The sequence below is a fragment of the Limulus polyphemus genome, unplaced genomic scaffold (genome assembly GCF_000517525.1).
Source record: "Limulus polyphemus unplaced genomic scaffold, Limulus_polyphemus-2.1.2 Scaffold279, whole genome shotgun sequence".
Classification (NCBI taxonomy): domain Eukaryota; kingdom Metazoa; phylum Arthropoda; class Merostomata; order Xiphosura; family Limulidae; genus Limulus; species Limulus polyphemus.
This window is the reverse complement of record NW_013665889.1, coordinates 632,254-644,560: the sequence shown is the minus strand read 5'-3', so window position 1 is coordinate 644,560 and position 12,307 is coordinate 632,254. Positions and strand designations below refer to the sequence as shown.

The following is a 12,307-nucleotide window of genomic DNA, read 5'->3' as shown; positions in this document are numbered from 1 at the left end:
TTTATAAACATTTCTAGTGAAAACGATGCCACATATTACTAAAGACTTGATTTTATTTACAAACTAAACTAATTTCCTATTAAAACAGAAAGGTTGCCATCAACTCATATTACGCCATTTTTATTTGCTAATCCTTACCTTTGTGCGTTTCAAGTAGTCTTTATTTTTGTTTCAATTGTTAACCTACTTTCTTTCAGCGCCACCTATTTGGGTTAAAGAGCCGTTTGATCAGCAAATTGAACTTGGTTCCACAGTTTCGCTAGACTGTTTAGCTACAGGGAACCCTATACCTACTATATCGTGGAGCAAACTGAATAAAGATTTAGGTACGTCAATCAGGGTCTTTGTGTAGTAATATGTAATTTATTTATCAATGAAATTGGGATTATTTATTTCGACGTAAAGGTTTATTTATTTCGACAAAGGTTTATTTATTTCGACATAACGGTTTATTTATTTCGACAAAAAGGTTTTTTGATAAAATTGTTTCTTAGAAAAGACAGTTATTTATTCATACTTTTTCTAACTCCTGACAAAGTACTGTCTATCAGTCCGAAATATAATAATTAAATAATTTATTATTAGTTTCCGAAATCTTGAAGAACTTAACTAGTCATATTTGTATTAGTTTGGTTGAGAAAATATATATATTCTAAATAACTGCTTGATTATTTATAAACTGATTATTAATTCTTGTTTTTAAAGATATTTAGATTCTAATTTGAAAATACAAAAATGTTACTACGCGTTCATTTAGACTTGAATAACTGTAAGTAACTCAATGTTTTTCAGATGGTCCAGACAACTATGGTCTCTTATTACCTGATTCGCGAATTAAACAATTCAGAAATGGCACTCTTACTTTGAATGATATCAAGAAGGACGACGAAGGACAATATCAGTGTTTGGTTTATAGTGAAGTGGGCCAGAACATTTCAAAAGTGATTGTTGTCAGCGTGTACGGTAGGAAACAACAATTTTCAGATGTAAACAACTTCTCAAAAAAAATTGGAATGATACGTTCGCTTTTTTTTTTTTCATCCATCACACACCTTTACATGATATTTGCCTGTATTTTACATGACATCTTCACAAATATACAGGACGCTGAAAATGTGTCTCAGTTTCTAAATTGCATCATTAAAAGCTTTTTAACTAAATACCTGCACTTAACATGCATTGTGTATTATTTCATTCATTGTGTCAACATCAACTTAGAAATACTCTCATACATGATATCGCTCTATTTGATCTTTTTCTTTTAACGTTTTTAGCATTTTCGTTTTCCACACAAGCATCTGTAGTGTGTATGTTTGTGGTATTTAAAAGAAAACTGGCAGATACAGAAAATACTCAAATTCTGATGTTATTTATCAGTGACATGCGAGATATCTTATATATCTACACTTTACACTGCCATTTTAATTTATGACATTTGTTTAAGAATTAAGAAAAAAAAGGAAATTTTAATTTTAAGAAGAAAAGTCGATTTAAATTTACATGAACGTTTGTTTTCGACGCTTCCCGTTTTTTTTTGTTTCTACTTTGTATGTTAACTCTATATTCTAATGCTAGAGAGTAACACATTTAAAACCTGAATTTTATGGCCATAGACTTCTTGTAGTTTATTGAAAAAGATTTAAGTACTGTTTATTTCCATTATTAGAGCTATATGCTGCAAAAACAAACAAACACCACTATGATTTGATATAGCAAATCTGCGTACTATTGGTAGAGCAGCTTGAATTATTACTAAAGACTAACCTAACTAGATTTAAGAACTCTTAATATTGCTGTAAGTCAAACTGAGGGTAAAACTAACTATTAAACCATTAAAAATCGAATTTTTAAATTTAGTTTAAGTGGTTTGAATGTTTGGCGCAGCCAACAAGTGTCATTAAATTATACAAAAAAAGAAAGGATATTAAAATATTTCAGACCGCCATTAACGTTCCAAAATTATGATTCGCAACGTTCTCATGGTAAATTTTTGTACTTCAATTAATATATGAATATTTTGTAACTAGAGGGCAACAGATCTGCCTCAGTCACCACGTTTTGTTGTTTGCTATACCCTTTCTGTTTGTTCAGTTCATCTAAGTTAAAAAGCCGCACCTAACTAACTTATAATTTTACAATTCATAAGTAAATTGTTTTAGGAAAATAACTTGAAACATAATTCTTCAAACCCCTCAGAGATAGAAGGGGTTTGATGAGCCTCAGCGACCAGATTGAATACTAGAAAACGAAATGTACGGACACGTATTTTGTTATTCTTATGTTATAAGTCATACTTGAAATGCTTTAAAGCAATATTCTTAAGGTGATGATGACAATGTATAATTTTTTCTTATGTATTTATATTAGAACATTGAATACGTTCATACAGTTCTTAACTTATTGCACACATCTACGTATTCATTAGCCACTCCTTGTTTACTAATTTGTATTAAATTTCACTTAACTTCGAATGTTTAGTACCATTACTTCACCAAGTTGTTCATTGAACGATATCACATATTGAAAACGTATTATTGCGCTATAGTTAAATGCAAATTATACCTTTGAGAGAAGAGATTAGGTAAAAATGTGTTTTTATAATTACAAGTCTATTACACATATATGGTATTTTCTACATAACCTAGTTCTCTATTTTTTTCTCTTTTTTTAGTAATTTTAGTTTCTGCCGCTATGTGGCGCCTTGTAGCTGTGTCAGAAGAGACAGAAGAAAATGCTATATATGATATTCGATTTATTATACTTGTTTTTATTATTAATAACTGCAAAACTCAAGGAGAATAGTAACTTCATAAATATTTAGACGTTCACGGAGATTAGCTCATTTTATTTCCAGTCAGTGTTCGACAGTATAGTGTTTGTATTGTGCATAACTTAACATGCTCAGACATTGTGAGAAAAAGGCAGTTTGCTGTGCAAAACGTTGGGTATGGTTGAGTATGTATCACCACAGTAAAATCACACTCTTCACTGCAGTCCTAACCCTGTCTACCAGTATTGTTATAGCAGGTAAGGCTTTTAAAGTGTCTTGTACACAATGTATCATATTTCATGCTACAGTGATTGTGTTAACAAAGTTGTTATTTTAAAGTGATTCACTAGTGGCTGTTTAGCAGTATATTAGTAGAGTAAATACAGTACAAGTTCTGTAACTACGTGTTGTGTTACATTGAATTATTCTTATTGATCATTTATTAATGCAACATAATTGATTTACTTCGTACTAATTTAAGGTTTGCGAACAATAAATAGCCTTTTTGTTGTAAATTTTAGAGATTATAGTTTCTTAGTTAGTAATCCTAAGTATAAGATATCAGCTACTTAACGTTGAAAGTAAGTTTTACTCACACTACAGATGATCGGTTTATTTTGTTGTAGGCAAACCTATAATTCAACCCTTCCCTCTTACTGGAGACCAAGAACTAGGAAAACCTTTAAAATTTGTATGCACAGTTAGTGAAGGAACCAAGCCACTGATCTTTAAGTGGGCAAAAGATGGCTCAGAGCTAAGTTCAGGAAATTATACCTATAAAATCGAAACAATGAAAGAGTTGTCTGTGTTGACAGTCAGTGAAGTCAGAGTGGAAGATTCTGGCAACTATACTTGTTCGGTAGAAAACAGCTACGGCTTGGACAGTTTTACTTCCAGGTTAACTGTTAAAGGTATTTTAATGTCATTACATTAATTTACAGTATACTTTACATTCTAAAAATATAATATTTGAAAATTTCTTTAAAATATCAATTAGATTAAAAATAATTCTCTTTAGTCAACTTTTTGTTATAACTGTATAAAATATCTAGTATCGATTAGATTTTTATCTGAGTGATTTTTATTACGGTTTTTTAAATTTTCGTAAGGAAAATGTTGTACGAATCCAATTAAAAAAGCATTCTTTTCGTCAGATACGATATAAAGTGTTAGAAATATTTTTCCGATATTTATTCCGTCTTGCATTGAAGATATAAAGACGAAATAGTTATTTTTTAATGTTTTCGATATTTATATATTTATATTATGCACAAGAAGTATACAATTAGTAATTGCTTACAACGTTGGAAAGATGTAAACAAAACTACATTATACAGGACAGGACGCTCTTTTTCTTTTGGAGAAGAAGCGTATGACAAATAGAACTTTCTAATTCAAATACATAAAACACTAGAAAGTTTAGAAGCAATACATAATTTTCAACATTTATATGTATGTGTGCGTACTGTCATAATTAGCCAAACCAGAACGAACGTTTTTTTGCAAACTTACTGACATCAATGATTTATTTCTCCAAACCTATGCATGAAGCAAGGTAATTATAATTTGTAGATTTATATATTATAAACACAGCTAGTTCTTGGATCCTGAAAAGGTTTATTTGTTTTGTCCAAAGCGCCCCCTCAGTGGACGCTGAAACCTCACGATAGAGCCGTAATGGAAGGTTCCAAACTTACCCTGGATTGTCAAGTAACTAGCTATCCGCCAGCACGTGTCACGTGGAGAACAAATGCACGTGAGTTTATAGAATAGAGTTGGTAACATTTTCCTCACTTTACAGTAATTATTGCAGATATTTAAGCAATGATGAATTATATCAAAAGTTTCGTACTAAATGAAAAATTCGAAGTTACACTAAAAGAAAAATAAGAATATATTTTACTGTATATCCATTATAGGGAATATTAGTGTATTTTATATATTAAATATTTTATGGCTTTTAATTTTATCTTTAAATTTGATAACACGTTCTTGAAGAAACATATATATTTAAAGTATGGACCTTATTTACCCATAAATATTAAAACCGAAATGACTGTTATACCATTGATCTATACTTCTGCTTCAGTTAAAAAATATTTTTAAACTGAACACTTCACGAGAGATTATATTTTAGGTTTTGTTATCCAATTGATCATGAGAGGAGCCCTAGCTGTTCCTCGAAAGGTTGTTCATAATTTTGTCATATTTGAAATAATGTTGAAAAGAACTCATCGAATTCAGGTTGCAATAGTATAAGTTGAAATATACATGTATTGCAAGCAACAGCTCTCCGATATTTCTTTGCAACAAAACCCTGGCTAACTTATAATGCAATTATAAAGTTATAAGATAATTTTAAACACACTTTATTTTGATTCCATAAATGTTTCAGTTTTAAGACATGAAACGATGTAAATTAATCAACACTACTTTTTTTTGTAAAATATCAGTTTATAACTGTATTAAGTACATGAATTATCCCTAAAATGTTTAGATGGTCTGTAGACACAGTTTGATTTTAAAAATGTACAAGTAAGCACACAAATGTTCGAAATCAAAATGCAACAATTAATTTTGACTATTTCAATTTCAGAAAGTAATAGTGAAACATCTCGACAAGATTTTAAATTGGATGAGACTACGAAAGTGGGAAAACTGACAATTTTTCACGTCACCAAACAAGATGAAGGTCGTTATCTCTGTACTGCTGACAATGGCGTCGGTTCCATATTAAAACAAGAAATTGTTCTAACAGTGTTGGGTAAGGCCAGTAGTATGAACACGAAGTTGTACTCAACACAGTGCGGAAGAAAAAATACCATGAAGATATGAAGAGGATTTTGTTTTTGAGCAAAAATAAAACAGTTTAATCAGTAGAGTTCATAGTGGGCTCATTAGCTTTTGTATGTGACATGTTCATAGAAGTCTCAGTTCAATCTTAAAAGCATTTCACGGAAGTCAGAACTGTAGTAGTGAAATCATTTTCACCACACAAAATGACTACTAACAGTGATTTCCAATACATTTTATAACAGTTAGTTTAAAACCCAAAATGCACGAACATACACAACCAATAACGTCTTCGTAAAGCGTTTAAGGTGAAATACAGTATAATAACAAAATCACGTCGAGATATGAATTCGTGAAAGAGATCGCTTTCATTTTATGCCCTTTTAGTCAAAACATTATATACTAAAAATTATAGGTATTTATCCATGATAATTTTTATATGAACCATTTAGAAACCGTAGAGGAAGGTATGTTAAAACATGATTATCACTAAAATATCTGTTTATTCATTTTTCAAAATGTAACGAAAATATATGATAAACTATGAATTATGCTGGGTTTAGTCACGAATAAGCATATGATGACAGAACATTCTGTAGGAAATAAAACTATACATATTCATCACATGCGTTTTTATTTCAATAGTTCCTGCACGATTTGAAGAAAAATTTGGTGTGGTGACGGCACAGAAAGGAGAGAGTGCTAGACTTCAGTGTGATGCCCAGGGTGATCAACCCTTGTCTGTGACATGGTCGAATAGTTCCAATACTTTAAGTAAAACTAGTGGATCAGGGTAAGCGTTCTATGATGTTTTAATTCGATTTTGTACAGTGTAATGTGATTTATTGTCTTTGAAAGGAGTACATTGCTTCAACTTTATATCACTATGTCATTTTTATATCTAGACAAGTATATTTGGGATAGATGGTTAAATGACAACGTTACCCCACATTGAATGTTTTGATCAAGCCGTGCTAGTTACAACGAATAGATATATAACCCCCTAAAGCGCGGCATGATTATTGTTCAAACTTAACTCTTTAAAAATGTTGTAGCTCCCCCCCCCCCACCCCCAGTGCTGAGCGGAAGTCTGCAGGCTTACCACGCTAAAGATCGGGTTCGATACCCATAGTGGGCAGAGCGTGGTGTTAACAGGAGTGATAGTTTAGCGATTTCCTACCTTCTGTATCTCGGACTGTAGTAATCCAATCTACCAAATATTTTTAGTGTATGTGCTCAACTAGACTATTAATTCGCATACCAAATTTCATGGTAATTCATTAGGAAATACCTAAGATATAACATATGCGTGGTTTTGTGCTTAACAACAATCAAACTAATGTGGTGTATTGAAATTTGTATGTTTAAGTTTTATTTTGCGTAGTCTCTGTATTAAATAAAAAAATGATAAACTAATTTGAATTTCGTTTGAAAATAGAAACCTGTCACTTCATCAAAATGTATTTCTCATAAAGTTTAAAAACATGATAAAAAAATGTAAAATTTGCCTTCTATGGTTCTGAGCTATTCCTCCTCTTGATTGTGAAATCTGACCGTTCTTCCTGTTAAAGTTGCAGTTCTTTCAAAGTGACGCTGTTTAAGACTTGATTGGCCAACGATAGAAATATCTTCAAAAAGCTAGTTTATTGTAGACTTCGTAGTCAATGTTATATATAATGATTATTACTTAATTGACAGTTATAAATCAGATTACACAAAATGTTTGAAATTTCTGTGAAACAACTAAGGCATTTTAAAGATTGATCAAGCTCTTCAGCAAGACAAGAAGTTTTAAGTTTTGTTTATAAAAAAAGGTATATTATACGCACAAGAGGGCATTATTTGAGATGGTGAATTCCAGTGGCTGTACGTCTACAGGATTATTTACAACGTTTCATTTGTGAAACTGTACCGTCATCAAGACAAACGGTAGTGTGTCGTGCGGCCAAAACGATCTGCTGCTGTACATTGTGTGTTGTTAACAGGAGTGATAGTTTAGCGATTTCCTACCTTCTGTATCTCGGACTGTGATAATCCAATCTATCAAATATTTTTAGTGGATGTGCTCCACTAGACTATTAATTCACATACCAAATTTCATGGTAATTCATTAAGAAATACCCGAGATATAACATCTCCAATTTTGATTTAGTTTCTTCTTTTTTTTATTATTCGCACCAAAAATACGGAAACTTTATTTGATAGAGAAACATACTTAACTTTTATGGATTTTTTTTTAAATTTGATACACTGAAAGATCTTTACAACCTACCAATAGGAGACTCGTTTGGTGTAAATATAAGCCACATGTGCAAAGTTATTTAACAAAAACCGCTGAAATTTGACGAAAATGTTGGCGAATTCTTACGCAAAAAGTCACGTGAGCTATCGGTCTAACATTTTTACTACAGCTTCACCTAAGAGTAAAAGTGGACCATTTGTAGTTTTTGTCATTTGGATTAAAGACGGCTGATTTAGAACAGCAAAACTATAAGGTGAAAGAACGTGCAGATACACAAGTACTGGTTAGGCCAAGCAAACTAGATTAACAATTTGTAGCTCAAATTTTCAAAATAATTATATGGGTGGACGGTTATTATTCATTGCTAACTTTTCAGCACTGATTTACTAAACGTTATGAAATTCTACTAATTAAAGAGCATTTGGCGTCATGTGATATTACCTCAAGCATTTAGCATAAATAATGATGCTTGATACGGCTGTGCCGATTGCATGGAGGTGATGACAACACTGTTTTAGAGAGGAAAAACTACCTCCATATATTTTTAAAGAATCTAGTTGGTTCTGTAAAGTAAAGGTCCGTTCCGAATAATAGGGCTGCGATCTTAAAGCTAATGTGGGTTACTATCATTTTCTTACTTGCTGTGATTTGTTGGTGTGTATTGACAAAAGGTAATAATATATAATCAAACACTCCGTAGGTTGTTCGAATTGAGACATGATGGTAGGTAAAAGAAAACTCGCGGCCTAGCTAACTAATGAATGAATATTTTCTGGAAAATTCTTATCAATGTTATAATTGTAGCTACCAGTTTAGCCGCCAATTTTGATTTCGTTTCTTTAAGTCATACACTTAATCCTTTTTTGGCCGCACCTTTTTTTCACACTAAGGTGTTTTTGATTAGATTATATTTGCACCAGTAATAATTATGGCAGAGTAATTTGCATTAAATCAGCGTAAAAATAGCTCCCTACAACAATTTTAACATTGGGGGGCGAGAAAGGGGGTACTCTCGTTCCCAGGACCTCACCCTCTTGTCTCCTCCCCCTAATGAAATTCCTCTGTGTTTCCTGCGATAACAGTAACCTTAAAATACACGAAAACTCAAAGCACAAATTATTATGGAAGTAAAAGGTTAAAAAAGTACAATAATACTCATAATTAAAAAAATAGATGCAAATGGGAATTTACACCATAATTCTTTAAGAAATAAAGAGTGTAAAAAGCTTAGGGAAAAGCAATAGAAGTGATGAAAATTATAAAGTGGCTAATAAGCTCAAATATCACCGAAATTAATGTATAGGATGAACCTTAATTGAAAAACTGAAATTGAAAATCGGAAAGTAGTACAAAAATTCCAAAAACAAAATAAAACCTTCTAATTATTAATCAAGAAAATTCAATAATAGAGTTGAATTAGAAACGAAAAATTTATGATATAAATATCAATATTATAATACTTAGAAATTGGGTGTATAATACATTAATTTTTATTTTTGTATTCTTATAAATTGATTTTAAAATACTTAAAACGTTCAGAAAGTTAAAGTAGCAAATTGTATATGTAACATGGATTTTAATTGTTTCTGCTGTTAGCAGATATGAGATCTTCGAGACTTTAACCCCGAAAGGAATTAACTCGGAGTTGATCATCAGAGAAACTTTACCTCAAGACGGAGCCATTTACTCTTGTTTAGCAGAGAATGAACATGGCAGAGATGAGAGAAAAGTTAAACTTTTGATTCAAGGTGGGACCTCTTGAAACATTTTGTTAAACTATATTTAGCTGAATACCTGTTTCAGGTTCATAGGGATAATCTATATAGTGCAAGCTAAATATTTCGACAATTTACCACTCATAATATTTATGGGCTTGAGGTTATTGAGTAAGTTGACTTTAATGTGCTGAGGATAATGAAATATGTGAAACATATTCCCATCGAGTAGTTATGTTTATTGTGTTGAAAAGCATTCAGCCTTTTATATAGTACAATGCCATTCATGTTGTTTTCATAAAAGAAATAACTCTTTTCATGAGATGCCACTTGTTTTTTTTTTTTGCTTTTTTTTTACAACTGACTTACAGACAGAATGAATTATTATGTTCATTGTTTTTTAAGACTATTGTATGAAATAATTTCTTTTCAAACAGATTGTGCTACTATATTAAAAGTAAAAAAAACAAAAACGACCTCTTTTGGCACAATGAAAGATGCAATCTTTATTAGATATTTCAGCCGATAGTTACTTACCATCATTCATAACATTACATTTTGAATTCGTAACTTCATAAATTTTTCAAAGGAATGAAGGTTTTATTTTGGAAAAATGGTTGAGCTGCTGACAAAAAAGTGGTATATTTTTATTGGATACTATAGACAATTTTTAGTTAATGGAAATGACCAAGAAAAATTAAACATTTTTAGAGCAATAATGCTCTACTTGTCTGCTCCTCTAAATCCCATGGTGAGCAGAGCACAGATAGTCCATTGTGTAGCTTTGTGCTTAACTTCAAAAACAAAAGAAACAAACCTCTAAATCCACATGAAATGGTGATATGATTACGTTAATTAATATAGGAGATTGAACAATATTTAAAATAAAACACCTAAAAAAAGCGTTTTATATTTTTAGTAGAATGAGTGACTGAAATCAACCTAGGTTGATTTTCAAATGAATAATATTGGTATTTTCAGGCATAAGTTTGTTATGGATTACAATAAGAATTATTTTTTGAAAGCAAAGAAACAACATTCATATACAAACAGTAAATGGAATTTATATTCGAAAATTTCACTTATTATTTCAATGCTTGCCAGAGGTGCCATCACCACCACCAGGAGTCAGTGTTCGTGAAGTCTGGACAAGAAGTTCTAGCATCACCTGGTTGGTTCCTTATAGTGGAAACAGCCCAATAAGTAATTACATTGTGCAGTATTGGAGAGATCACAGTAAGTCATATTTGGCGATACCTTGTACTCTTATTGTGAATGTAGTGTGATGTAAAGAAAAAAAAAGTTAACATCCATCACAGCATTAAAGTTAAAATTATAATCTAGGAAACTGACCTATTCTGCTTTTAAATCCATTAGCAAAGTCAAGGGTTTTATCATTTCAAAGAACTATGACATTGAAAGGATGCTATTTTATATTTTTGTGCATTCATATTTTATAATTTGACTAATGCTTCAGTTAACAGTTTGTGACAATTGATGTGCTGAACCATTGGTCTCTTAGCTATCTTAATCGTTTCATTTCATGGTTGTATTATGTTTTTTTTTGCTCTTTTTTTTGTTTATACTTAGAAGGAACACGGCGGCTGAACGAAAAAACAGTACCAAGCTCACAGACCTTTGCAATGATTAAGAATCTGCGACCAGGAACTTCCTATATAGTTACTATAACAGCAGAAAATTCTGTCGGTAAAAGTTTACCTTCTGATCCTGCTATGCTTACCACAGGAGAGGAAGGTAGTGTTTCTTTGATAATTAGAATAACATATTTCATGATTTTTGTAAGTCATCACAAACATGTCTTCTGTTTTTTATTTCATTAAAGCATTCATCAATCAAGGATTTGTTTAAAGTTTCCATGAGTATTTGTCTCATTGTTTTTTTAATTAATTAATTCATCTTTCATTGCAGGTATTTAAGCTTTTATATTTTCACAAAGAACTCTATGTTATAAGAAGTAAATAGTGGTGTAAGAATTCATATTGAACACTGTATTAATACTTTTAAGAGATTATACATTACCTTAAATTATATTAATTAAATTTTAAACAAAAGTGATAATAGAACATAAATACAAGTCTTTAAGTTAAATTATCTTTTAAAGTTTTCGTTTTTAACTAAGTGTTATTTTCTTTGCTTTGCTTGTATTATGAAATTTGGTATTAAGAATGTTCTGAAAAAGAACTACTGAATTGGTGGGATCTAAATTCTGATGAATATTCCAAGTGTTTGTCTATGATGTGTGATATAGGAAGTATTCAGAATCTTTTCTCCTAGTGGAAATAGTTTTAAATTTAAGCATATATTTGTTTCAGAACCAGATGCTCCACCAATGGACATCAGTGTTCATGCTAAAGGAACGAATACAATTACAGTAACGTGGAAGGTATGTACAATATGTTAGTCATTTGTGTAGGGAATTTGTATGAACAAGTTATTGCTTATTAATATTTCTTTACAATTCAATTTCAGACCTTTGGAAAAAGTTGAAATATATAGCAACTTAAACAACATAGGCTAAGTGTTTGATGGAATATCAACTTTTTTGAAATGTACACACAATAAACAGAAAAACACAATCAGATTTATGTTTATTATATAGATTCTGTAAGCATTAACGTTTTTTCAAGTGTATGTTTCACATTTTTAATTTCTAGTAAATTATGCATAATTTTGATGTTGTTCTCAAATTGCAGGCACCACCTCGTGAAAATTGGAATGGCCAATTGGAAGGATACTATGTTGGCTACAGAGTAATTGACCTATCAG

General features: G+C 31.0%; 1 protein-coding gene across 16 annotated transcripts in view; it reads left to right on the top strand.

The window, feature by feature from the left end:
• The window catches only part of LOC106456999 (Down syndrome cell adhesion molecule homolog), an 81,938-nt gene that overhangs the window by 49,996 nt on the left and 19,635 nt on the right, over positions 1–12,307 (top strand). For 14 of the 16 annotated variants that reach the window (XM_022382798.1, XM_022382801.1, XM_022382804.1 and 11 more), the window contains 6 exons: positions 6,209–6,356; positions 9,405–9,553; positions 10,625–10,756; positions 11,111–11,275; positions 11,854–11,924; positions 12,235–12,298. In XM_022382798.1, the coding sequence (XP_022238506.1) occupies positions 6,209–6,356; positions 9,405–9,553; positions 10,625–10,756; positions 11,111–11,275; positions 11,854–11,924; positions 12,235–12,298 (729 nt within the window). Of the gene's footprint in view, positions 1–197; positions 327–792; positions 964–2,806; positions 3,028–3,396; positions 3,682–4,406; positions 4,527–5,366; positions 5,535–6,208; positions 6,357–9,404; positions 9,554–10,624; positions 10,757–11,110; positions 11,276–11,853; positions 11,925–12,234; positions 12,299–12,307 lie in introns of those variants that run through there. The other 2 variants (XM_022382800.1, XM_022382802.1) reach the window with 2 other exon arrangements.